General features: G+C 38.7%; 3 protein-coding genes across 3 annotated transcripts; 2 read left to right on the top strand and 1 right to left on the bottom strand.

Moving 5' to 3' along the window:
* The first annotated feature begins 153 nt into the window (after window positions 1–153).
* LOC124273688 lies at window positions 154–5388 on the top strand. Its single transcript, XM_046708962.1, has 2 exons — window positions 154–2995; window positions 3040–5388. The coding sequence occupies exon 1, from the start codon at window positions 171–173 to the stop codon at window positions 2076–2078; it is 1908 nt and encodes a 635-aa protein (XP_046564918.1). The 5' UTR covers window positions 154–170; the 3' UTR covers window positions 2079–2995; window positions 3040–5388.
* Window positions 5389–6059: 671 nt separating this feature from the next.
* On the bottom strand, window positions 6060–11505 carry LOC124273692 (AP-2 complex subunit sigma). The gene is made up of 4 exons (XM_046708965.1): window positions 11356–11505; window positions 10022–10171; window positions 9196–9369; window positions 6060–7760 (listed from the first exon to the last, which is right to left on the bottom strand). Exons 1-4 carry the CDS (start codon window positions 11440–11442, stop codon window positions 7659–7661), a joined length of 513 nt encoding a protein of 170 aa, XP_046564921.1. The 5' UTR covers window positions 11443–11505; the 3' UTR covers window positions 6060–7658.
* LOC124273691 (DNA-directed RNA polymerases I and III subunit RPAC1-like) lies at window positions 11437–27843 on the top strand. Its single transcript, XM_046708964.1, is given in 12 exon segments — window positions 11437–11570; window positions 14711–14782; window positions 15160–15267; window positions 15657–15761; window positions 15763–15790; window positions 18004–18120; window positions 19938–19987; window positions 20196–20261; window positions 20787–20853; window positions 24100–24219; window positions 26474–26590; window positions 26758–27843. Coding segments are annotated over 12 exon segments (1041 nt in total). The 5' UTR covers window positions 11437–11510; the 3' UTR covers window positions 26889–27843.
* Window positions 27844–27882: the final 39 nt, after the last annotated feature.

The following is a 27882-nucleotide window of genomic DNA, read 5'->3' on the forward strand; positions in this document are numbered from 1 at the left end:
ACATAAGAGATCGCTCTCTGCGGAAGGGATGAATCTTCGACGGGGACAGCCAAATACCATCAATAATGGCTTATTAAAGGGACAGCATAATCAGTTGAAGAAGTTGAGAAAAAGTTTTGACAAGTCTGATATCAGTGGTCCGATACCCATAATTGTACCAACAGTTTGTGATGGGAAAGAGTCTGAGCGGAGGTTGGAAGGGGAGAAGATACAGAAGGTTCCTCCTTTACCTCCACTGTCTGCCCCCGAAGCAGAACAGTAGTCTGATGAACGTTGTCCTTCCCCCGCCTGATGGCTTTAATGACACATTACAGCAGACCGGCTATGACTCCGATGAGTCTGAGGCAGGTTTCTCAACAATATCAGGTGATACTGTCATATACATACCCAAACAGTCATCATCCTCAACAAGCCTGCAGTCTAATAAGTCCCAGGGAAGCCATAGAGGACAGGGTAGAATGTCTGCTCAGACATCCAGGGAAAGTGTTAAGAAGGGTCTGCAGACTAGTAACAGCTCAGATAGTCTGTTGAGCTCAGCATCTGAGATGTCTGTTGAGAGCAACACCTCCAAGTTAGAAAGATGTCTGTCCACCGACAGTGGGAAAGGATCTTTGTTTGATGAGACGTTAACACAGCCTCCAGCTCAGGAGCCGAAGGACTCTCTTGATGTTGCCTTTGTTGCTGATGAGAGTATGCTTCTGGACACAACTGTTCTGAAGAAGTCAGAATGCATAGATTCAAGTATTGTGAAACCGTATGATAGTTCCCAACCACACCAGCCTATAGTAAAGAAGTCTCACTCGGCTCAGCAGCTAGCCCTTCCTCCAAGAACTGGAGTTGTACGTTCACAGAGCATGTATTCCCACCAAGAGGCTCGCAAACACAACATTAAACCTAACTTACTAATATCAGCTGAAACTCACAAGATCTTGTCACGAGCTGGTTACTTTCCTGATAAAGCTCCACAGCAAAGTGGCAAAGATTTCCGCCTTCCAGTCAAATCACCGCCGAGGTCCCATTCATTTAATATGTCTAGAAGAAATACTACGCTGGGTGATCAGTCCATGTTTGATGAATCCCACCTGTGTAGCAAAAGCATTCATGATATACAGGATGTTTCTCAAAGGTCAAGTTGTGAAACACCCAAGAGACACAATGTCAGTGACACATCACACAGACTGCACTCCTGTGACCTATCTGGTATCGGCAACAATGGTAGCCTACAACAAGGCACTCAAAAGATGGACCTTGTGCAAGAAAAAAACCAAATGCTGCCTCAAATAAAACGAGCTGATATGTCACTTCCAAAGCATGAAAGTGTTACACAGATGCAGGTTTCAAATGTTGGGAAAGTTGCAGAGAATGTGAAACAGTTTACTGATGTTGTGGAGAAACAGTTTCTGTCTGTTCCAAGATCTGCTCCCAAGCAGAGAGGCATGTCCCCGGTCAGGATACCAACAATATTTGCAAAGAACAATGACATGTCTGCGCGGTATCGAGACATAGCACAGGCAGCCATTGAGAGAGGCAGACTGGCTTCCGACGACAGGCTGTCAAATATCAGTGATGTGATTAGCCAATCCAGTGTAACAAATGACAGCCTCTCCTCCATCTCTACACTCACTGACTCCGAAACTGAAGACATGTTCAAACACCCAGCTCCTGTAACCATGGACACGGCAGTGAAATCTGATGTTTCCACAGATATCAGGAGTAAGATTTCCTTTGAAGGTCAGCAAGTTGACCTCAGCTGTTCTTTGCTGGACACCATCAATGACGTCTGCACCCCAAAGGTACAGAGGAAGTCGGGCACCAGTAGCAGATCTCCACTGAAAGACTGTGGTAACAATATGGGTGGTCTGAGCCCTACGAAACCAATGGAAATCACAGACCATGTTCTTCTTCGGACTGCAAGTGGGATGACGCCACGTCAGATACTGCGTTTTTCTCAACCTTCACACAGCACATCAAAGTCCACAAAGAGACTGAGTTCCCCTGGACAAACATTAAAGAATTCAAGATCTCCAAACAAACAGTCCTCTACATCGCTTCCTGATAACACAGCTCAAGCTATGTAATAATGGTGCAGATCTTGTTTGAGGGGCATAGGGAACAGATATCAAATGGTTATGCGTTTCTTGAACTCAAAAACAGTCAACTTTGGATGACATGAAGTTTACAGTAATCTATAGTCAATATAAGAAACTTCTAACACCATTTTAGTGGTAATAAGTATGATTTTACCAATAATTTCTGAAATGCTCAAATCTGATTCTTCAGCCAGAAGTTTAAATTGCAACAATCTCCTAATGATAACAAATTGCTTTTGATGGTCTTATGATGTTTGGTATTGAGGAATGTATTTTAACATTAAGAAATACAATTGTGATTTGTGAATAACGGGCATTATGTTTGTATCCCTATTGCTTTGCGACATACCTCCTGCTTCCATCCCTTGTGGGTCCTGTATCAACGATTAGTGCTTACACTGCCATACCCACATATGGCAGGTTCTTGTTTATTGTGTTTGTTGTGTCCATAGTTTTAATCCATGTGCAATGTGCAAGTGTTAAACCTCACTGGTGGGATCAAGTCATCAGGGAATACAATTTTATAAAATCTATAAATGTTTTCTTTGGCAGCCAGTTTTATCCTCTGAACATGTAAATATGCTTTTGGAAGATGCTTTAGGTTTATTGTTATCTGTACAGAGGAGTATAAAGTTGACGTAATATTTATTGATTTATATGTTATGATGTTCTTGATGATAGAAGTCAACAGATAACTTATATTTCATATGAAATGAAACTGTATCAGAGATGTACGATTGGTTGAAAGAAAACAAAAGAATGAAATATATTTTCTATCAGATCAAGCTAATCAGTGTTTCCTTGCAATATTAAACAGACATTACATACAACTGTTGATACAAAGGGGATATAATTCAGTCACCAAAGCAGTGTTCCAAATTAAGCATATAAATCAAGGGGTGCTTGTTATGAACTTGATGTTAAACATTAATCATTAGCGAGGCTCCAGGCTTTGGGAGCAAGTTTCAAGGAGCCCAAGTACTCTGCCTTCTTTTGAAGACTGCATGATCGCATTGATGTAACCATTGTCACTGTACTTGGCTTGATTGATGGTGGTGTTACAGATTAACTATAGTCACTTAAAACAAATATTGGATATTCTTTTACTTGTTTTGAGTAATTTATTTTGTGTGGGGGTATTTGTAAACTGTCATTTTAAACAGTATTTGCATTATTCTAGAGGTTCATTTTCCTTCCTGACTAAATCAAGACATACTGTAGTACTCAAGTTACCAGGCCTTCATTGTTTCTATAGTATTTCTCAATAGATATATTATATCATCCTTCACTTTAGCTAAGTCATAAAAGCTGACTTCCCCTGCAACCTTTACACAGTCAGCAAATAAACATCTCTCAGCCTTTGAGGGGTAGTGGGGTAGCCTAGTGGTTAAAGTGTTCGCTCTTCAAGACAAAGACCTGGGTTTGATTCCCTCATGGGCACAATGTGTGAAGTCTATTTCTGGTGTCCCCTATGTGTGAAGCCCATTTCTGGTGTCCCCTGCAGTGATATTGCTGGAATATTGCTGAAAGCGGCGTAAAACTAAACTCACTCACTCTGGTGTCCCCTGCTGTTATATTACTAAATGTGGCATAGAACGAAGCACGCTCACTCTTCACCAATGAATTAAATATGCAGTTTACCTTTAAGGAGGTCTCAGTATGTATTACTGAATTTTGCCAAAACTTTGCTCAACCTGTTTTTATTGTAAGTATTTGTATTATAACTGGGTGTTTTTTAAATCTGTTTTACCATTTTACCATTTTTGACAAACTGATTTCGCTTCTCAATTGTGTAAAATGAAATGTATGATGCACCTATTGCCTACATTTCGGACTAATTTGCTCACAGGTCACTGCATTTTCACTGACATGAATATACATGTATCTGTTGACCAATCTATAACTGTCGTGATTTGTTGTTTCATATCAGTAAACAAACCAAATATGTATTACAACATTTGTTTGCAAATAACAGTCATATATATGTGTACAAATTATACTACTTAGAAACATAACATGTATATCTTGAAACTATAGTTCAGCATGCAAATATATACCTTCCATAATAGTACAGAGTATTGTATCAAAGTGTATATGTTGGGGCTTTCAACAAAACGATTTGATTACCAAATCATTGCTTTTGGGGTGTCTGGTGTTAGCCACAGACAATCAGCAACATGTATGTATTGATTTGCAACAAGGCTGAATGTCATTAAGCTTGTCATGATTTTTATCATATTGGCACAAATAGTAATGTCCTTGCCATCATTTGCAACTAGCATATGGAAACGTGTAGTTTATACCTAGCTTGTACACAGATACTGACGACAGAACCATGCTTGAGGTATGCCTGTCGTTGCAACATACACGTCAGAATGATGCTTTTGTAAAATACTCAGATGTGATTTTGTCATTGGGTTGTGATATTACAATTATTTTGTTGAACATTTATTATATTCATGTATCCAAGCTAGAGGTAGATACAATGATTACGCATGTTTATTATTTAAGTAGGTGGCTTGTATTTGGATCACATCCATGTATATCAACTAGAGACAGAACGAAAGGAATAATTGTTGACTTTTATGCACCAACTTCAAAACAATATGTGATGTTTTGTAGACAGACCCTTGTTTCACAACAATAAACTAAGGCAGTCCTTAGTTCAAAACATTTGGCGGTGGGGTAGCCTCGTGGTTAAAGTGTTCGCTTGTCACGCCGAAGACCTGGGTTCGATTCCCCACAGGGCCCACAGGGGTCCAATGTGCGAAGCCCATTTCTGGTGTTCCCCCCATCGTAATATTGCTAAAAGCGGCATAAAACTCAGTCACTCTCTGAATTCTTTTGTTCAAAGAAACAACAGACAAGCCCCTTTACTCAACACACACATATCAATTTAAATATCCTGAATGTTACTTTGATAATTATCTCATTTGTAACAAACATGGAATATACATATTTTTTACCTGTACCATCACATATGAAAGACTATAAAACAAATAAACTTGGCCTGGTTGAAATAGTGTAAGTTACCTGTACAGGTACCTGTAACGTGATCCAGCAACCAAATCCAACTTGTTTCATCAATTACTCAACATGCAGTTTAAGTCAAAGCAGCAAGTTGGATTATTGTATCGGTTCAGCATACAGAGCATAATGTCACTTGCTGTATATTGCAGTCACTCTCCTCTTTGCCCTCCCCCAACCTTGTCTATTCCTTCCCCCATCTGTATCCTATCATATCAACTGGGACTGCAATCTTTGTATGAGTGTATGCAATAAAATATCATATTTGAAATTATTCTTTGTCTTCATTCTATAACATGTTATATTTGTGATAAAACTTTCTTAGTAATTTGGGTTGAGTCCAATCCGGGACTTTATTCTAATGGTGGAGCTTTTAAAACAGATGTGAAAAGACCTGTTTTGCTCACTGAGATGTTCGAAGCTAAATGATGCATAATCACACAATCCCTGAGAACCTTTTACACACTGAATATGGAATATCCTGTTTTCAGGCAAATGATTGCCACATTAAGACACACAATAGCTAAGATTCAATTATTTTAATAGTTAACATTGCACATTGATACAAGTCGCAATCACTATGAATACATGGGTGTAAAGCAGTTTTCTGATCCTAGTATACATACAAATACATTCTAAAGATATACTGAATTTGTGCAGTGATTTTGAACTGAAGAGGAACTAGTTGTCTAAAATAATAGTACTGGGCCCTTATTCTTGAAACGTTCTTAGCCCTAAGAATTCTTAACTTTGATCGTAGCCAATGTGTTAAGAATGGGCTTAAGAAGTTCGTAGGGCTACTGAATGTTTCGAGAATAGCTAGCCTGGTACATAAGCTACACAGCCATTCTTAGTCAAAATCAAATAATATCCAGCCATCAAACTGGTGCTTCGTACCTGGAATGATACAGAAACCATGACAACGCACAAAATGACAATATATACACATGAATATTTGGTGTTTATTTATGAAAATTTGAAATTTGTTTTTACCTCAACCTCTGTTCTTTTACGCAATTAACTGTTGTGATCAATACATATGTCGTATTATGAGTGCAAGTGGACATTAACATCACAGGTAATGACCAATACATGATTGCTTGGTCAAGCATTTATACAAATATAACAAAGTCGGTATTCAGTAACATAACAAGCAGTGTGTAGAGTTGTATCACTGAAACCAAAAATATTCAAGAGATTTACAAAAACCTCACACTTCAACAAACACAGATCCACAATTTTGCATTTGTCTTTGAATGAAGCAATGATTTTATGGCTGCTTTTGAAACAAGGATAAATTATCCACAATGACATTCAAGTTTCTCAACCCAAATACTGATAAACAAGTGACAACCATTTCCACTTGCAGGAAGGACATCTTTATCATGAACCATTAGGCATCAAGTGAGAGCCTAACATTTCAATGATAAATACAGTCTTGTATACTTTACAAAAACAAGTACCTATCATTGTTGGAACTCGTACTAGAACATGGAGCATAACTGTTGTGAATGAATCATAGGATGAGAATTAGAAGACTTTCCATCGTTAGAATATATCCCAATACAGTTACTGGTCACTGAGTCAGTAATGGGTGTTGATTAACTTTAAAGTCAAAGATTGGTTGGGTAATACAAGTTTTTGTAATCTTAATCCAAAGACAGTGTAATATTACACGAAAATAAGGCATCCGCAAGTCCCACACTGCCAACAGCAGTTCAAGATACACAAGCATAAAAACATATTCTTGTACACGCAGACCAAGGTGACAGGATGATACCACATTGCCTTCATGCTTCTCTTGCAACCTAGGCTGTATAATGATTGTAGACTAACGGAAACAAGAATTACATATTCCATGATGTTGATACCTCTGACTTATCATTTCATGGATACATCAACCAAATCCTAACACCAGTACTAACATAGTTATGTGAAAGAAAAGACTGGAACGTCCTAGAGGGAATGCCACGTTTCTACAGTTTCATTAAAATCGGATCTTAGGGTTCACAACCACTACACAAATGATTTGAGGACATCTCATTAAAGGCCTCAGGACCTTCCACATATCTTGGATGGCCTATCCTGACCAATGAAGTGACGAACAGCATGTCTACATCGGCCAATGAGAAAGCAGCTTTCCCGAGCTTTGTGGCACTAGTTTCAAAAGGCAACTTCTATCTCAGACTATGCTTTGAAAAATATCTTGACAAATGCCTCAATTAAAAATTTGAAAACTGAACTGAAAACATTCAGAATGTTGATAACCTTCTTAACATTATATGATAAGAAAACACATTCTTACTTTCACTTTTGCAATCTTGCAATGGTAGGATCAAATGAAAGTAGTCCTGGTACAACCTGTAATGGGATATCCTCAAATCTTTGTGTTGAAGTAGTAAGCACCAAGATCTGATATCAATGAGATTGCATGTTTCTACAGTGCTTGATACATCAACCGTGTTCTGTTCTGCAGTCAAGTTGATAACATAGGCTATGTTGTGACAGGCTAGAGTACCTAACATACACAAGTCTATTGGTTCACTCTAATGATGACAACATGAGCAGCTGTTTCAAAACTTTAGTCTGGCTCGTCTCTCGTATTTCTCCTGCTAAGAACATCTCATCCACAACGCTGTACACCTGAAGCAATAAAAACCAAAATTACACTTGGAACATGATGGATGGTGTGTGTGGTTAGTTTAAAGGCACAATGTCACACATTTTCAACAATATTTTGGCCTATATTATATATATTGGGGCATATACACTCACTTTAGCTTCCTATTGATGCAATAAAAGACTTCTTATCCCTTACGACTTGCCTGAAATCGATAATTGAAACTTCAAGGCGAACAGCTTCCAAACAGAGAACAGTTGCCATATATGGAATGTAAACGATTGCTCTGTACATTGAAAACTGTCGAACACGGTATTGTCGGTGTTTGCCGAAAAGGTTTCAATCACAAGCTCTGCGTAGGATATTCATAATTTTTTGTGGAATAAATAATATGGTAGCTTCCCTGAGGGCTGATAGTTAGTATTATTGAGAAATGCATTATTGATTTTTAGAGAAGTGCAGTGTGATATAGTGCCTTTTATGCAGCTTTATACAGTATTTCGGCTATATCACAGCACCCAGCTTAATGTGGGTGGAAAACCTGAAATGATGCTTGACTTGAACGTTTACCACTTTGGTGATGCCCACAAGCAAAGGTATTGTGCTGACAACACTAGAAACATACTAGGGGCAAGTCAAGATTCAAACCAATGATCAAAAGTTGTAGGCGTGCCCAAGGGACATAACTCTGTACAGTAAACATAGTGCCTGAGGAATGAACAAAAGGTTATTCTTCTGACATAATATTACATCCTGTACAAAGTAAGAACTGATTGCAATATTCAACTCACAATATTTACTGAAATTCCCCTACCTCATGTATAGCCTAGAATATCATAGATGACAAATATGGAATATGATTCGTGGAACTACTCATGGGTGGGGGACAAAGTGGACAACTGACCAAGGGAGGTGCTCATTTAAAATGTTGATGACAAAATAAGAGATTGAATGGGAGAGAACAAACTGTTAAGAATGGAATAAATCATATTTTTCTAAATGTTGTATAATACGACTGCAATAATGAAATGAATTGTATATACATACATACACCACAAATTATAGAAATGCTGGAATTTAAAAGCTAAATAGTGTACTGTATTTGCCAAAATAAGCTCAGAAAATTGACAAATGGGCAGCTTAATGAAGCCACACATAACCTAAATTTGACAGAGATTGACTGGTTAAGAAATGTCATTGAAACAAACATTTCCCCAATAGTTACCAGGCAAATATTTCCCCTTAAAAAATACTGTTTTCAGAGATAACCTGATATATACACACACAATATACAATCATTTAAAAGTCCAAGCTCAGTACAGGGTACTTATAAAGATGACACTGCTGTAGAAGCTGGTCCGAGCACTTACTCCACCAGGGTGCTTAACTTGGATATCACAAAATCACTGATCAGTTACTCCCAACCGTAATCCCACTTTCAGTCATGTATGTACTCACCTTATAAAAGTTAAAGACTAGATCGAGTTCACACACATTGTGGAAGAACTCATTGAGAACTTCTACAAAGTTGTGAATGGCCTCCAAACATGCCAGATTGTTGTCACTGACATCAACACAGATGCAGAAGTAGAGGCCAGCATACCGACGGTACACGATCTTGAAATTCCTAAACTAAAAAACAGATAAGAAACATGAGTTAGTATCGTTCCTTTTTTTGTAAGTGCTGGATCAAACTACATCTTTGCCTAGGTTTAGATAAAAGTAGGAGGTTGTAAAGTGTTATCCAAGGTTGAACTAGGATGTGTTGTGTAGAAGTCGAAGTTGAAAGGAAAGTGAGTATGAAAACCCTCGTCTCTGCCTGAAAGGTCTGAGCTGTTGCGATGCTGCTGTTCTGTTTGACTCCTACTCTTATAGACATTTTTATATAGAAAAATGACAAATAGCAAGCATACTCTTCAGCATGTGCCAAATCGCTATCCCTGCTGTGGAAATCAAGGTAATCAGACAAATTTCAATATATTGTTAGACTAATGCTAAATATCTAACTATATATAATTCTGATAGTAACAAATAAACCGATATAAATTGAATGGAGTCCCAGTCCGATGGAAAATTCAGAACTGAACCTGAGGGAATCTAGACTTGCTTTATTGAGGGCTAGGCAGTAGGGAAAATAATGTTCAGGTACTATGAGACAGACTATTAGATTGTTTGTTGAGTACAATGCAAACACGTGTCTCATATCTTTTTCAGAAATTATGTTACTGATGTGGGAAAGGAAACAAATAGAAAGCAAATTTATATGTCTTCCAGCTTCACTCACCTCTACAAAATTTGTGTGCTTTGCATCTCTTACTGTAACAACAGCATGGACTTCTTCTATGAGCTTCTGTTTTTCATCATCATCAAAGTGCATGTACCACTTTGCCAAGCGAGTTTTACCTGCTCTGTTCTGGATTAAAATAAACCTGATCTGTGGAGAGAAACAAAAATATATGTAATGATGTCCATACAGAGGGTTAATGCAGATGTAGCATACATAATATTTTGTGTGTTGAGATTCCATTCTTGGAGTTTCTGATTCGAGACTTGATACCTTATCCACATGACCACAACCCATACCTAAGCTTTCAAGGTAGGATGTTATCAGTAGGTTGACACCATGTCATGCTTAAGTACAGAATAGTTTTGTAGAAATTTCCAAACATGTGATGTCAGCACAGATTGTACATTTCTTTACTTCAATAAGTATAAAGTTATGTTATGACTGTCAATTCTGTTCAGGCTTAGTTTCTGTGTCACATCAAGGCTCATTGTGAATATACATCACTATTAGAAATGTGGAGGAGTGTACAAAATGTACAAACAATAACCTGAAAACATCCATTGCGATAGATGACAGGGGTGGAAATAACTTTGAAATTGCTAGTGTAATCCGGTACAGTGGCACATGTAAAATCACTTGCCCTGATAATTTTTCCACTATACCGGCCATTTTCTTGTTGATTTTTTAAATAAACAACATAATTAACATTGGAATATCAACTGGACACCAGTACGGTGTGATATACAAATTTGCTTGCCCGACAGAAAAAAACACTGGACTTGGGCGTCGGGCAATGGGTTATTTCCACCCCTGAGATGACAGAAGAAATTGTGACAAACACTACCAATGGTTAACAGTGAAAGACACTTTTTCTAAAGGAAACATAAACAACAATATTAACTTGAGCAGAAGCATAATCATGTTATCTATCACTACCCATATACATTGTAATAATAATTACACATTGCTTGAGTCCATGACTGTTTAGGATACATAATTTATACACAAGAAAGGGACATGTTTATTTGTGGGCCAGACGTGTTTAATTGTTTGCTACCATTTTGGAGACATATACAGCTATTGGTATTCACCACATAAAATATTACTTGATTACATTATCACGAATATAGTTTATTATGAAGTTATACTGGACGATCCACTGCAAGATGTGTGTTGGATGTGATGGTCGAATAACGTAGTTTTTCCAAACAAATCAGTGCATTTAACCCGAAGCGTATATCCCAAACACTATGAAGTATGAACATGTAAGGTTTTCATCATGATCTGTAATTAGTGTAGCTTAATTTATGGATCACATTTACAAAACTCACCATTTTGACAGTGTAACCGGCAGTGACTCCTCCCACAACGGAGCATGCGCGCTGAACGGGAACGTGTTTATTTCCGCTTCCGGACATTACAACGTGCTTGCAGCATGATAGAGTTGTTGTGATTGTTGTTTGACACTAACAGCACAACCAACAGCATGAGCAGGATTGATGAATTGCGAACACGTGTTCAGTTGAACGAACATGGTGTTGACAATGTAATGTATATCATTTCTTGAATTGTATTCCTGCTAACATTAAACAGTACACTGGTGCCGCTGGTGGCATGTCGCTTCAACTTTCAAGCACGTTTTGAATATATCATGATCATGTGAATACTCTTTGGCACATAATACCAACGTGATCAGATGTTTGAAATAAAATAATGTCAGATTTAAGCAACTCTGAACTGTATTATCATGGTGAATGATTGAGCTACTTATAGCTACTTTTACTTGGGTTTAAACACTCCTTCAAACAGTGGCGAATGTGTATGATGCTGACAAACATGGCAAAAGAATCAAGCATAACAAGATTCAAACCAACAATCCAAGATTTCAATGCACGTCTCTGTGCACTGTGAATTGCAATGCCCCCAATATATTCCTATTTGATTAGTGTTGGGAATTGGTTAAAATCTCATAACTGATGATTGGTTCATTACAACCGATCAATCAGATGCTTGATTGGCATTTTAGAAGGGTTATAGCTAAAACGGCACCACAGCAGAACAGCACCAAAATCGTGTGGCGAAAACGGCACCGTATTGGCGAAAACGGCTACTGATTTCTGAGCTAAAACGGCACCATATACAAAACAAAGTATGATGTTGACTTTTATGTTTTAGTTGGTTTAACTATAACATTAGAATCAACACATCCGGCAGGAAGTTTTCATCTAACTAGGGTAGCTTGGTTTTGTCGTCCACCAGGCTTGTCAGGGTTGATGTTTTTGTTGAGCTTCCTCAACGATGCTGGCGCCTGACTTGTATATGTTCTTCCTGACTGTCTTATCTCATACAACACAGTGGTGAGGCATTGTGATGAATGATATGTAATGTGTACATTCTTGCGTTTTAAATACAGTTTCATTTTGACACTGAGTTTTGGCGATTTGAGTTGAGAAAATGTACTTAAAACATCAAAGGTTGTGATGTTTTCACGCTAAAGGACAAGGTATGATAAGGGTGGTTTTTGGCCCATAAACAGAATTGGCTGAACACATGTTATTTGTTTAGAGACAAGATGGCTTTGCATAAAAAAGCTATTTTTTAAATGATCTGAGGCCATAATTTCAATGCAGAGGGGCCCAAAATGGGTTTTATCAGTTCCCATGAAAAATTGTGCGGTGAAAAAATTGGGATGGGTCATGCTTTTGCTCACTCTTTTTTATCACTCTGAAAGTATGAAAATGTAGGTTTTTCGAAGATATTGTAAAATAGGTAAACTTTGAGGTCTTCAAAGAGGAAAAAACCCAGCACTAAAACATAAAAAAAGGCATATGGAGGTAATTTCAACAATTTATTTAGCATTTGTTATGCTAAAATTATCATGTTGTAGAACTTTGAATATCATGAAATGTTGTGGGCCAATAAGGGCCTTTATCATACCTTGTCCTTTACAGGCTTTTCCACTCACTCTCGGCACAGTAGATGTTTTGACTATCGAAACATTCTACAAGCCGATTATCAGTCTGACTCATTCATTATCTAAACATACTGGAATCCGATTATCAGCTAACACAAACTTTCCAATCACTGTCGGCAGAGTAGACGGCTTCCAAAATTCTGTATTCAGATTATCTAATGACAAATAAGATGTTCCCAATAATTAGGATTTTATTTGGTGCCGTTTTCACCATAAGATTTGTAGCCGTTTTGGTCAAGTCGAGGTTCCGTTATGTCCAAATGGTGCCGTTTTCGCCTGGTGCCGTTTTGCTGTGGTTCCGTTTTAGCCTGCACCCTTTTAGAAGATGATATTTGATGAACATAGAGATTTTTTCTGGGTTACATCTTCTTTTTATTCTCGAGTACAAGCCCTGAAACGTTGTACTCGAGAATAAAAAGAAGATGTAACCCAGAAAAAATCTCTATGTTCAACCGATCAATCATCGAAAATAATTGGTTAGCGTCATTTATGAAATTTGTTAATGTACAAAAAAATAAGGAAAAAAACATGTAGTTCTTTGGGGTTGGGGGAAAATATCACATCTTTAAAGGATGACTAGTATGTTAGGAACATAAATTTCTTAGAGTCTTTAAGATAAATTCAATCATGACTTGGAACGAGCTTGTAGTGCTTATGAATGTAACAGACAAAACCAACCTAGTGAAAATTACTGTTAATGAAAACAAGTGTTACAGAATTGTTTGTGTTCGATTATGAGAAAACATGATGGATTGCTTGGTCATTTAGTCACTGCGACCAATCTTCTATTATTTCAATTAATCGGACCACCACTATATTTGATACACTACCATCTTGTCAGTTATGAGGATGAGTTAGGTTAATATGTTTTGACATTTTCGATAAATTACAAATTTCTTTTGATGCAGTTAGCAAATAATTGCACAACACAAGGAAGTGTATAACTTGTACCAGTAGCCCATATACATCATCAATAAAACAGTTTGTGTTATCACAATGGTGAAACTTGTGTTGAGATTTTATGGACTGGTTATGTACAGTCTAAGTAAACTGAGGCTCACTTACACTGATATACTGAGTCTAACAAACTCAGTAACTACTACTAAAAGGCCGCGTCAGCTAGCCTTTTGAATTGACCAATCAGAACACAGCTTACAATTTGCGAAAGTTAACCGTTTGAACTTTTACCATGAAAATGTTTGTACTCGAACGATTCCAATGCTATTTTCCGCACAATTGCTTCCAAGTGATGCACACTGAGGATGACAATATTTACAACATTGAGTAAACAGTCGCTGGAAAGAGCGTTTTTGTCAATATTCCAGGATGTCATCTTGCGGAAATATAAGTAATAGTAACAATGTCCTCAGAAACCACTAAGCGTATATACTGCAGGTCAAATATCTGTGTTTTTTTGCGCGATTTTCGTTTGTTGAGAAATCAGTGTCAGTGACCAGGAAAGATAAAATACATTTTGTAAGTCCTGCTGAACCCTAAATAGTAGCCATTGTCTGATTGGTTAAGCCATCTCGCATTGATGGGACGGTCATCGGTCTCTCAACGGTTAGTTGACGTGACCTAGGGTTTGTTAGACTCAGTACAGCAGTGTAACGAATAATACTGAGCCTAAGTTTACTAAGACTGGGTTATGTATGATCTAACACTGATGCTTCACCTTTGTGTCAACTAGGTGTGTGTGTGCATGATTGTAGGTACACAGCACCGACTTCCCTGGGAACTATGCAGGGTATGATGATACATGGAGCCACAGCAAGTTTAAAAAGGTAATTTATAAACCAAACAACCAGAAAGCAATAAAGTACATTATGTATAACATGGGTGTCTTGTAACATGGGTGTGTGTGGGGGGGGGATGGGGTGTGTGTGTCATCCATGGATCCAAAGACCCGTGTTATGGTGAGGGATGACTGTACCTTGAAAAATCGCTTGACTAACCATACTGATAAAGTTTGGAATGATTTGTTAGTCTTACTGCAAGTGACACTACCTGTGAAGTAAAGGACATGTTTACAGAGCTTTTGCCATGTTAGAGTGGCATTTTGTATGTTGTTTCTATGCATTGATCAAGGTCTGTACCTTGTTATGTTTTACTGAATTATCTCTCAGTTTTCTCGTCATCTGCTTTACATATCTGTTCACAGAAATTCCGGATTGATGTTGTGAAATTGGAAGGTGATGTTTTGGAGTTTGATATGGTTGGTATTGATGCTGCCATTGCAAATGCCTTCCGAAGAATTTTACTTGCTGAGGTAAAGTATTGTTGAACAAATGGTTCAAGTCATGTAGCTGACAATAAACTCCTAAGTCACTAGAAATGTAATGATTGATCAAACAATGAAAGGAAATCCTATTTGTAGGATGGTTTATGCGTATCTGGCTGTAATAGTACTTATGTGTTTTGGGTTGTTGTTTTATGCTGAACTCACCTCTTACAAGCATAGTTTCATGAAAACCAATTCTAAGCCTGATTATCACAGGTTGCAATACTATTGCAAAAGCTGGACCATTATCAGAGTATCATCTATATTGCAAGCTTCTTAAATTGATTTTATTCATGTCAAATGAACCGACAATGTTTGTGGATCAATAATATAGTGTGTTGACTTTGATTCTAGAACATTTCATCTTGTCTTTCCAGGTACCTACAATGGCAATAGAGAAGGTGTTTGTGTATAACAACACATCCATCATCCAAGACGAGGTACTGGCACACAGACTCGGACTCATCCCCATACAGGCGGATCCCAAGGCTGTTTGAATACCGACAAGAAGGTCAGACTTGCTTCAAAGATAAATGCCGTATATGACATACTATAAGTCGGATCTGACTATAAGTCGGGCCCCTTTATCAACCCTCTAAATTCTTGCTAAAACCATGTAACTCAACTATAAGTCGTCCCCTTTCCCCGTATGTATCAGTATTGGGTAGATCAACGTCGTAACACTATAACATGACGAACGTAAACATTGGAATTCGATGGTAAGTGTTGAAGTTGTAAACAAATGTTTGTTTTGATATTTACTGTTTCATACTAAGGGAACACTTTGTATATGGCATAATAAAACATCCAATAAAGTGTTGACTTACTGTGTTTATTATCTTTTGTAAAAGCATGTTCTTTTGCCAGATTGGTGAATGGAAAGTTCAAGACACCTGAAACTTGTTTACTTCGAGAGCATATTTCTGATTGGCTAATGATAAAATGAAAGGCCGATCAACAGAAGCCTTACATAACCAAGAAAGGTTGTGTTTGTGTGAAATGTTTTTCGACTTTGTTTAAAAAGTGAGCGTATGTGTAAAGACCAACTATCATTGAAAACACATCATATAAATGTTACTACATTCATATATGTTTGATGTGAAAATTATGATGGGTAAATATTTCTGTAACTGTGCTTCAAAATGATATTTTTGTATCAAAAACTTTTCAGTTGGGAACATGCATTGAGCGAACGCTACTGTACTGATTCATTTACCGAGACTGATCAAGTGACACAGATATTTGACTTCGATGTAATTTTTTGATATATGATCTGTAGTATTTATTAAACTATTAACAGTATTTTTCAAAACCATCACACAAAACTGCAACAGAATGCAAAGAAGTTTACTTTACGTGAAACTTTCTTTCAAGTCGTGTCACGTGGCCCAACTTTATTGATCGATAACAAAGTAAGTAAATAGTTGTGATCAAAATATCTGATTAAATTTAATTTAACGTTTATATTATGAAATATATTTTACAAAAGACAAACAACAAAATTTATGTTTTATTTGTCCCACAATGTCATTTACCATTGAAACCGTTGTCAGTACATATATGCTTCCTGCTTCCGTTGTAAACATCGCCAGTTGAGTTCGCTGGTCTGGCAGATTCACTCACCTGACCTCTGGAATTTTTGGGGTAGATTAATTAACTCAGTTATAAGTCGGGTCCGATTTTTTAGCTCCTTTTTCTGGTATCAAATTTACGACTTATAGTTGGTCATATACGGTGTGTTAAATTAGATGTGTTTTTTCGGATTTGGTCCGTAATTGTTGAAAGCTGTATCACATGTTCCTGCTACTGTAGTATTTTAGTGTATTTGTTTATGTAGTTGCGTTCCTATCTCTAGAGTTGTCTCCCTTAGACACAAGGATCTACTGTGTTGATTGTTGGTTTTTGTTAACTATTGTGAGTACACATGGGTTTCACAATGATGGTAAGGTCAATGCTTCTCATTGTCACTTTGGGCTTTCCAAATCATTGTTAGGTCGGAAATGGCTGAAATTTAGTTGGGGAGTGAAACTACCCTAATTTTGGGTTAGAATTTGTGCCCAGTGACCTAATCTTGTCATATGAGAATAAACAGAGGCAATCAATTTGATTGGGTGCTCAGGTTTGGTGACTTGGTTTATAGTGTCATTGTACCCCAACAATGTGGGTTGTTGTTGACTATATCATCATGGAAATGTGTGGTCTAACCATGGTTATTGTCAGGATGTAGCTTGAATATCTCTATGTATGGCATCCTTCCCAACTTTAGGTTTGACTGATCGTATCCCACAATGAGTGAAATAAAACCCCACTTACTAATTGAGAGTGGAAGGTCGCGGGTTCGATCCCCGCTCGCGTCATGCCAAAAGACGTTAAAATATGGTACTTGTTGGTCCCTGCCTGGCGCTCGGCATTATAGGGTACAACAAGGACTGGTCGGCTCAGAGTCAGTATAATGTGTCTGAGTGGGGTATTCATGCTTCACTGCGGCATGGTATCTCAGTGGGCTAGCACTATAAAACCAGCTTCAGTCTGGGCTAGTACAAGCAGCCGCATATACACATACACACGCACGCATGCACGTCGTCATATGAGTGAAATATTCTCAAGCACGACGATATAACCAATTTCACTTCACCTCACCACTTACTAATTCACTCACTTACCCAGCACCCCCTGCCCGCAAGGGCGTAATGCAACCAGCCACTGATGGAGTTGTTGTTACAGGTGAGATGGAGGGCTCGGCCCAGGACACAGTGGAGTTCCAGCTGAAGGTCAAGTGTGCCCGGAAGCCCCAGAGCAAGGACGCCACCGACCCGGACGAGATGTACAAGGACCACAAAGGTACATCATGAACACCAAATACCAGAGCCCACCTGGTACTGAGACTGTTTTAAGTATGTGTTAAACGTATGGCACTTACAGTTACAATGGCAATGGCTTTACCACTGAGATGGAACTTAGTGGAAGTAATAAACATAAACTAATAGTGTAGTAGGTTTGTGTTGCCTGCAATTAAAGGACCCAGTCAGAGGGGTCCATTACCTTTCTAATAGAAGCACAGTCATGACTGATTTTGTTAAATCAAAGCTACCAGTTTGGTAAAACAACACCAGTTACACAATGAAGCATGGCAGCCACCTGGAAATTGGTTCCACATTTATAGCCAGTGTCATTGCACAGTAGAAGGTTTATTGATTTCCTAACAAGTTAAAGTATCAAATAGCTGTGTAAAGTGATTAGGATTTGCAAGTTATGAGGAGTCACTTCTCAAAAAGAAAGGATTGGATGTGTCAAAAGTATCCAGTATGTCCGATGGTTGTAGTCAACTCAGTCAAGAATCTCCCTTGTTGCTGTAGAAAGTGTGATTCATGCATGTCTATCATTCTCATGGATCAATGTTTTGGTCCTGGATAATATAATGAAAAGCGTCATTGATCAAGGGGGGAATTTTGCTATATTTCGCATGTAGGAATGTATGAGTTATGTTGCTTTTAGCAGTATTTTAGTAATGTCACAGCAGGGGACCCCTGAAATGGGTAAACACATTGATCATGTGGGGAATTGAACTCGGTCTTCAGTGAGACGAGTGAACACTTCAACCGCTGGGCTACCCCACCGCCATCCACAAGTATGATGTAGATTGATACTGACAGCTTGTGGCATGTTACATGTTGGTACTGTCCGTATTTGGTAATTGTTCCCCGCCGCAATGCAGAATGGGGGGACTATGTTTTCAGCAGCGTCCGTCCGTCCCGATTCTTGTTAACACGATATCTCATGAACTGTTGTACCCAATGTCTTCAAATTTGGTGACAGCCTACATTGGGAGATTACCCAGACACCAGTCGATTTTGGTGACCGTGACCTTATTTTCAAGGTCACCACGACACTTGACCACTTTTCAAACTGTTGTTAACGTGATATCTCATGCACTGTAGTATCCAATATCTTCAAATTTGGTGACAGTTTACATTGGAGTATTACGCAGACACCAGTCGACTTGGGTGACCTTGACCTTGTCTTCAAGGTCACCATGACACTTTGCACGCTTTTAATTCTTGTTAACGAGATATCTCATGGACTGTTGTACCCAATGTCTTCAAATTTGGGGACAGTTAACATTGGGGTATTACTCAGACACCAGTTTATTCTGGAGACCTTGACCTTATTTTCAAGGTCACCACGACACTTTGACCGCTTTTCAAACTTATTTAAACACGATATCTCATAAAACATTGCACCAAATTTTTTTCAAGTATGTTAACAGCCTACATTGGGTGATTATGCAGACACCAGTCATTTCAGGCATCTTGTATGTGACCCAAAAATAAAAAGTAGTAAATATAGATATTCCATTCTTTAGCGGCAGGGTACATTGCCATATCAGTGGCAAACACTTGTTCTACGTGCATTGGTACATCCTGTCGCTTGCCAGTTGTGGAATGAGCGGACATAAGTGTGAAATAGAGCTGCTAGGATGTTATGGTGATTGGCTCCAACCCCAGGTTATCATTGCTTGTGTCACCACGTTTATAAACCTAGTGGACCTGCATTACACAGGGTTATACCCCCACATTACTGTGACGCACACTTGTCTTACTGATATACTGTCCCAAGCAGCACTAACACCAACTCACTCACTAACTTGACTGTTTCAGTTACAACCGAGTACATGAAGTGGGTGCCTATAGGAGACCAGACCAACATTGTAAGTTAACTGGGACATCACCTAGAAACTTCTCTAGGCTAAACTTGACATACTTTTAATGAAATCAGAAAAATGTCTGAACAGAAAGAGATTTGTATGACATACACATATTGTCAAAAGTGTTTAAGATTAGAGTATCCTTCAAACTGGAATTGATCTGAATTTCTACTTAGTTTGTGTGAATACTGATTTGTACATTTTCTTGCAGTTCAAACCAGGAGATCTGAAGCCAGTGGTTGATGATATCCTGATAGCTAAACTCCGGCCAGGCCAGGTGAGTGGAGGGAAATTTGTCCTTTTTTCCTTACATTGTCTCCGACAGCAGTGGTCTCCCTTTGTTTGCTGTTGTGTTAGGGACTGTTCATAATTTAAGGCTGGGGAGATGATGATGATTGTTATGGAAAGGCATGTACAATGTGAATGACTACACACACACACACACCCTTTAAAATGTATGTACAAAGTACCTGCATGTCATGTACAAAAATCAATGACACCCCCCCTTCCCATAATTTTTAAGGATATAATTTCAGTTTTTATGTACAAAATTGCTGACCCCCTAGTTCATGTGTACAAAATTCATGCCCCCACATCCCTAGAACAAAATGGGTGCCCCAAAAATATAAAAAAATAATTCATTAATTAAAAACACTAAATAAAAAAATGAAATAGGATAAAATAAAAATAAAAAAATAAAATAGCTAAAATAAAATCGTCATCAAACCCCCTAGCCATGAATTATGAACGGTCCCTTAGTGCCCTCAAGACAGTGTGTAAGAGTATGTATTGATGTTTCCAGGAGCTCGACCTCAAGTTACATTGTGTAAAGGGTATTGGGAAGGACCATGCCAAGTTCTCACCTGTGGGTAAGTAAATGATACCATACAGTTATGATAGTGTCCATCCCGAGAGGGGTGTTATACAGCGTGTGATGGCTAGTGTGTGTAACCAGTAGTGATATCAGTTGTCATAGCTGTGATATTTTGCAATGAAATTTTATGTTCACTGTCCCGAGCTTTAGTGAGGGACTTGAACATTAATTTCCCGAGCTTTAGCAAGGGAACATATTTCCCGAGGGACATATTTCCTGTAATCACTCGTACCTCATGGGTTATTCTTTTTATTACCCATTCTGTAATTAAACCGAGAAACCAGTACTTATGAACTCAAAGCCACACCTCGTTATGTGTTTACAACATAATCAGCTGATCCGTATTAATGCGCAGAGGAAACCAAACAGCTCATGCCTAATGGAATCGCATACGAACCCCAATATAGTACTGTAGAAAACGGTATGAAAAACAACACAATTCATCAGTTTCCAAATTCGTTTCATGACAATTTTATTACCCACACCCCCTTGTAAAGATTAAGTTTATTTTTAACAAGTATAATCGCATATTTAATATTAAGTCATAGATCGCAAATGTGTAGCCTAGATCTACTCGTGACAGAAAGTGGGTGGCTGTGGTTGGATACAAAACAGCAAAAACCTGTCAATTTGTTTCAACGTTAACTGATACAACAGTGAAAATCTGCAAGAGAACAATAAAACGCAGGAATGGTGAACGTTTTCTAAGAAGACAGTTCACAATTATTAACATTTGTCAACATTTTGACCTAGTTTTGGCTCGCGTCAGTGTCCTTGTTTGGAACGATAACTCTAACTTTAGCCCGAGTCCGAGTCGACAACAGGCAAAATACGCCTTTTCGGTGCAGGTGGTTGGTTGAAAGAAGAATCATTTGAAATAGTGAAGTTGAATACTCCACCGTAAATTGGACCAGAAAAAAGAGTATGAACAGCTTGGATATCATTGGAAACTGAATTCACCTGGGACATGACTGATTGAGACTGATTCGACTGAAGCTTGGGTGCATTTTGTAGGCACGGGAGAGACAGGCCTGTGTCATGTGGTGTGGAATCACAGTTGGGCGATAAAAGTCTGTTGATGTTTTGGTGTTGTTTTTCATCCATTGTGGAATAACTGTTGATGGATTGAACGTTTTTGTGCCCCAACACTTGCATGATCTGGTGAGCTGGAACACCTTTGTCAGACAAAGTTTGAATCATGCGTTTCCTGGCGCTATAGTTTGTCAACCGTTTGTTATTAGAAAGCCCTGCTTTACTTGCCATTGTTTTCATCAGTGATCCCAGTTTATTTCTGCCAACCGTTTGACGTTTAAACCAAGTATTCCCGGTTCGTACCGCAAACTGGGTGTTTGTTGCCAAATAGAATGGATGATCATCATTGGAGAAGTTTAGTGGTCTCAAGTCACGGTACGACTTGTTAACAGCGACTGGAAAACACAGATTCCCAGGTTGTGCCCATGCTTTAGGAGCAAGATCGCGAGACTGGTCACCCTGACGGGTTTTTGACTTCCGTTCAATATACTGGAGATATTCTCGGTTCTCTGAATCAACGTTTAGTGTTACATCACCCCATTGCATACGCCTGTGCGGGGTCGCCGATCTCCACCATAATGTGTTTAAAATGGAATCTGGCGTGCTGGTGCCTAGTTGGCCACATTCACTGAGTTTCTGTAATTCAGTGTCAGATACAGGATCAGCACGGAATGGTAGGTTTCCTTTACCTTGTTTTTTTAATGACTTGAGTTTTGATTTCAAAACCTCCCTCAGTTTCATGAAATGCATTGACTCGGCTAACACATGTGAGTACCCATTATGCTTCAAATAGCGTTCAACGCTACCCTTTATCCCCCCGGAGGGAAGACGGTTCGTACTCAGAACCATCAGATTTTCTTGCCGATATGAACAATTTACATAGGATAGTGTTCAGTTCACGGGGGGCAATGTCTTCAAGCTGTCTTGGATCATTAAGACTCTTGCGAAGAAATCTATAAACAAGATTCATGTCCATTTTGCCCTTTTTCATTGTGTTTTCGTTTTCGTTCGCAGCCAAGAAGTTATCAATGACATGGTCATAAACAGGAACAAACCGGTCAAAAGTTTTGTTTTCGATTGGGGGTTAAAAAAAATCATCTTGTAGCATGTCATTTATGACACTCTGGGGCAGGTGGGGACTTTGGTGAGAAGCCGACTCCCTCGAGATTGTTTCCGGCAACACTTTCAGTCTGTACCTTGCAACTTCCATTTCTCCATATTCCGTGTTTATCACATACACGTGAAAGGAATTTAGCGGTTGTGTTATTCTTGTTACACGACCAGTAATGTCTCCATCCACCTTGACCAGGTCATTGACTTTGATTGGCGTCAACTGGGTAGCCATGTTTGTTTACAAAGACGACTTTATGATTATCAATTTTAGACAATTTTTTATTACAAAACATGTTAAGTAGACGACGCTGTATTGTTAATGAAGTATGAAATAAAACATTAAATTAGCATCAAAATCAAAATCCTGTATGTTGATTTTGTTCAGTTTTTAAATCTCGAATAAGTGCGATTACATCACGGTCAATTTATCAATGAAGCAATGAAATTTTCTGAATGAACGTAGTGTGTGAAAGTAGTTCCGGCATCCAATGAAAATGTACAAATATACGATCAACCAATCAATGTCGAGAATCACTAAATTGCACACTGTGCAAATATCAAAAAGATATTACACGGGATCTCCTCACCCGTATGGGTAATAATGTTTTTTGTTTAACACTGCACTGGCAATATTCCTGTTATGTGATTGCATCTTGTAAATAATAAAGTCACGTCTACACAAACCAGTGTTTGATGTTATGAGCAACCTCTACAACATCAGGGTGTGATGACACAAGCATTAACTTGCATAGATTCCAGGGAAGCTCACCTGTGAAGGTCCGGGTTAGAATATTGGCCTTCAGTAACCCATGCTTGTCGTGTGGGGACCAACAGGATCTGGTGGTCAGGCTCGCTGACTTGGTTGACACATGTCATTGGTTCCCAATAGCGCAGATTGATGCTTATGCTGTTGCTTTTATGGATTGTCTGGTCCAGACTCGATTATTTACGGACCGCCGTCATATAGTTGTAATGTTGCTGAGTGTGGCATAAAACTAAACTCACTCACTCCAGGGAAGCTATTCTGACCTGGAATCCCCACATTGGCTGTCATACTGATGAACAGATCTGGCTTTAAGACAACATTTATCTTCAGCCACAGCCTCGTACCGCCTGCTGCCTGAGATCCGCCTGACTCGGCCTGTTGAGGGAGATTCAGCTGTGGAACTTCAGAAGTGCTTCTCCCCGGGGGTCATCGAGGTCGACAGTGTCCATGGTAGGTCACACAGACCAAGTCATACATTTGTGTTTCAAGCCTTGATTTAATTTTGAAAGTAAACATCTAAATAGTTATGTACAGAATGTTGAAATTCCAAATTGAACCACAAAGGATAACCCATTCTCTTCCCACAGAGGTTACTCGAGTTATATCTTCCCTTGTTACCTTTGTTCTAATACGGCCCTTTCATGGTGCGAGTGTTCAGGATTCGTGATTGGTTGCAATCAGATTTAGTTGTGCAATCCCAGCGATGTGGTTTCTGTATGCTTCAGGAAAACTAGTACCTATTCCCCTGCGCGATGCACAAACGTTTCTTCTAGACAGAACTCAGTCATGTAATGGCGGATCAATGGCGTCTCCATTGCCCTAGTTGACAACAGACAAGCTAGGCATTAAATGTCTTGTGTGTCACATCAATATGAGTCATCGGCAGAGAGGAGGGATATTTGTGGCCCCACTTTCTATTGCTAGTTTCTGATTTTCAGTTAAACATGAAATACTGAATCTATCCTTCGCATATTGATCAACTAACTTCATGGCGGCCGCCATGTTGGATCTAAGTCGATGTAGCACATGTACTAATGGATAGAAAAAGGAAGATAATTCGAGTTGCACTTTTTTGCTGCCACTTTTTTTTCTCGGATTTTACGAGAACCGGGAAATATGGCCATATTAGAACAGAGGTTACGTGGGTAGATATGACTTGAGTAACCTCTGTGGGAAGAGAAGGAGGATAACCAGGAAATCGGTACAGACAGAACTAACATCTGAAATCATGGAATGACAACAGAAGATCAAGGAATAATCAAGGAATTATATTGACACACAGTTTTAGGTTCGCATTAAAAAAAGAATGCAATCAGTCAAATAAGCTGAAGTAAGTAGAATGCTCATCAATGTTCAGAAACAGGCTTGTCTCCATTCTTGAATCCTGTGTAGTGTTAGATGTGTTTCAGGGTAGGTATCCAAGGGACTTGTTTGATGTTTTAGCGAGAAAAAATGTTGAAGTGTTAGAGGGAGGAGGGGTCAGATATAATAGGTTACAGGCCTTGCATCACTCTGCAATAATTGACCTCTGGTTGCTCTTCCTCAACAATAAATCTGCCATGATTGTTTACAACAAACAGGGGTATATGGCGCTAGTCACTTCCTGTTAAAATATGTCTCTTCAGCCCTTGATATTTTACCAGTGTTTCATCCATTTGCTTCCACTGCTCCCCTGGTATCAGCATCTAGTACACTGAGAATGGAAATATGACATGTGACATAACACACAACAGGGTGGTGATGTTCCCAGTGGTCACTTGATGGGTTTGAATCGCATATTTACATGTACTTTCACTGCAAAACAATTGCATGGAGATTTAATGATGTGGTGTTTGTCACTTCTCAGTAATAAGCCAACGGATAGAGTTTAATAATGTTTCAACATGGAATAAGTTTGTTTATTGTTACTACAACATTATGGCAGTGGCCTGTAGATAGTGAGAACGGACAAACCAGTGACCGATATTGTGAGCAGAATCCAGATGCTGGGAGACACAATCAGCCAATTCACCAAGTCCGACCATCTGATACTGTAGTCTGACTCTTTCTGTGAGGATAGATTGCTGGGGACCTATTTGATCATGATATCCTCGCTGGGTTCAGACTTATGTTAACTCACTTGCTCACTGAAGATCGCTGAAAGTTAGATACATTTTAGATAGTGTGGTCCGATTAATTGAAATAATCGAAGATTGGTCGCAATGACTAAACGACCAAGCAATCGATCATGTTTTCTCATAATCAAACACAAACAATTTTGGAACACTTGTTTGCATTAACAATATTTTTCACAAGGTTGGTTTTGTCTGTTATATTTCACAAGCACTACAAGCTCATTCCTTGTCATGATAGAATTATCCATTTAAATTTAGGTTCATACCATACTAGTCATCCTTTAAGATGTGAAATTTGTAAATGCGTTTTGTGCAATTTGAAAAAAACAACCCGGGAACGTTTTTTTCTATATTTTTGTGCATTAACAAACATTACCAGGAGAATTTGATAAATGATGCTAACCAATTATTTTCGATGATTGATCGGTTGTATTGAACCAATTATCAATTGTGAGATTTTAACCAATTCCCAACACTAATTTTACATACCCAGGGTCCAACATGAGAGACATCTTTGATATGTTGTTCTGTATTCTTCCGTATTCACTTGAACCAAGGTTTGCTTGCATCAGATATAGTTGTATTCACAGGTAAGAAGAAGGCTCGTGTAGCACATGCTCGCCGTGACACTGGCAGCAGGGAGGTCTTCAGACATGATCACCTCAAGGACTGTGTCCAGCTCAGCAAAGTCAGAGATCACTTCATCTGTAAGTAGATGCATCTGGTGTTTCCATGTTTTCATCTCACATAAGCTACAGAATTGCTCCATTATATTCCTGGATAATGATAAACTGTTGTGAACGTAACAGATAATGACAGTGTTTGGCCCTGTTTATACGGTGGTTCTACAAGGTTTGGCTGGTGTGTGTTGCAGATTGTGTAGAAAGTACTGGAGTGTTGCCGCCAGATGCGCTGGTTGTGGACTCCATCAAGGTTCTCATTGGAAAGTGTAATCGCTTCCTGGAGGAGATTTCGGATTCCTACGGTGGGGGGGATGCATCATGATGACAAGCCCTAGTGCCAGGTCCCTCTGATGATGAAAGTGGATGAGAGATTGTGTGTCTGTGTGTTGCTTCTGAACACCAGGAGCGTGAGGACATTTTTCCACTTAATGCTGGGTCTTTAAATATATGCTGGTCTCTCAGTGACACTGGGTCATATGTTCTGTCCAAACAATAGGAACCAGTTGGACCCATCATTTGATGAAATTAATTGTCCCTATCAAATAAATATACAGTGTACTCCCTTCAGTAAATAATACCTGATTCCTGCAAATGTTCTTTTTGTATGACTGGGATTTGGTAAGGTAATGATTTGCCATTTTGGCAGCACTGGACAGAATTAACGTCAGGACTCTTATAGGCCTTGTCAGTTAGAAGGAATATGGATAACAGAAGTTACAGAACAACCAGTTGTCACTATCCTACAAGAGATGCCAAACAAAAAACTGGTTCAGATGTCCATCGTCTTCATGTTTGATGATTTTGACAAGACCTGTAACAAATAAGGACCAACTTTATGGATGAAGTTACCTGTAACAATTACCTGTAACAAAGCCTGTTGGGGAAAATATGTTTGATGAAACCTGTTGACAAACATGGATTGACAGACAATTTATTGTATAAAACCTATTCCCAAACACAGATTGGCAAGATATCAAATAAAACCTAGCCATCAGACACAACCTGTTCACAAATGCGATAGACAAAGTGTGCAGGTTACACTTAAAGGATAAAGTCGGTGTGTTTGTGTATCAACTTGGCTCAAGGTGCTTTTACTGAAAAGGAATACATTTCACTGACTGATGATAAGATTGTTGTGTAATGGTTGAGTTTCTTTTATGATACAGAAGTGTATCATTATGTTTCTATGGAAGAATATGAGGTATCATTAATGTACAATTTTGTTGAATGTAATATGAACTGAAATAAAATCAATCCTTGTTATTGGGAATATTGTTCGGCTGGTTTTCTTGGCTTGTATGTTCATAGTTTGTATA

Source organism: Haliotis rubra, unplaced genomic scaffold (assembly GCF_003918875.1).
Source record: "Haliotis rubra isolate DU_JTF1 unplaced genomic scaffold, ASM391887v1 Scf183, whole genome shotgun sequence".
Lineage (NCBI taxonomy): Eukaryota > Metazoa > Mollusca > Gastropoda > Lepetellida > Haliotidae > Haliotis > Haliotis rubra.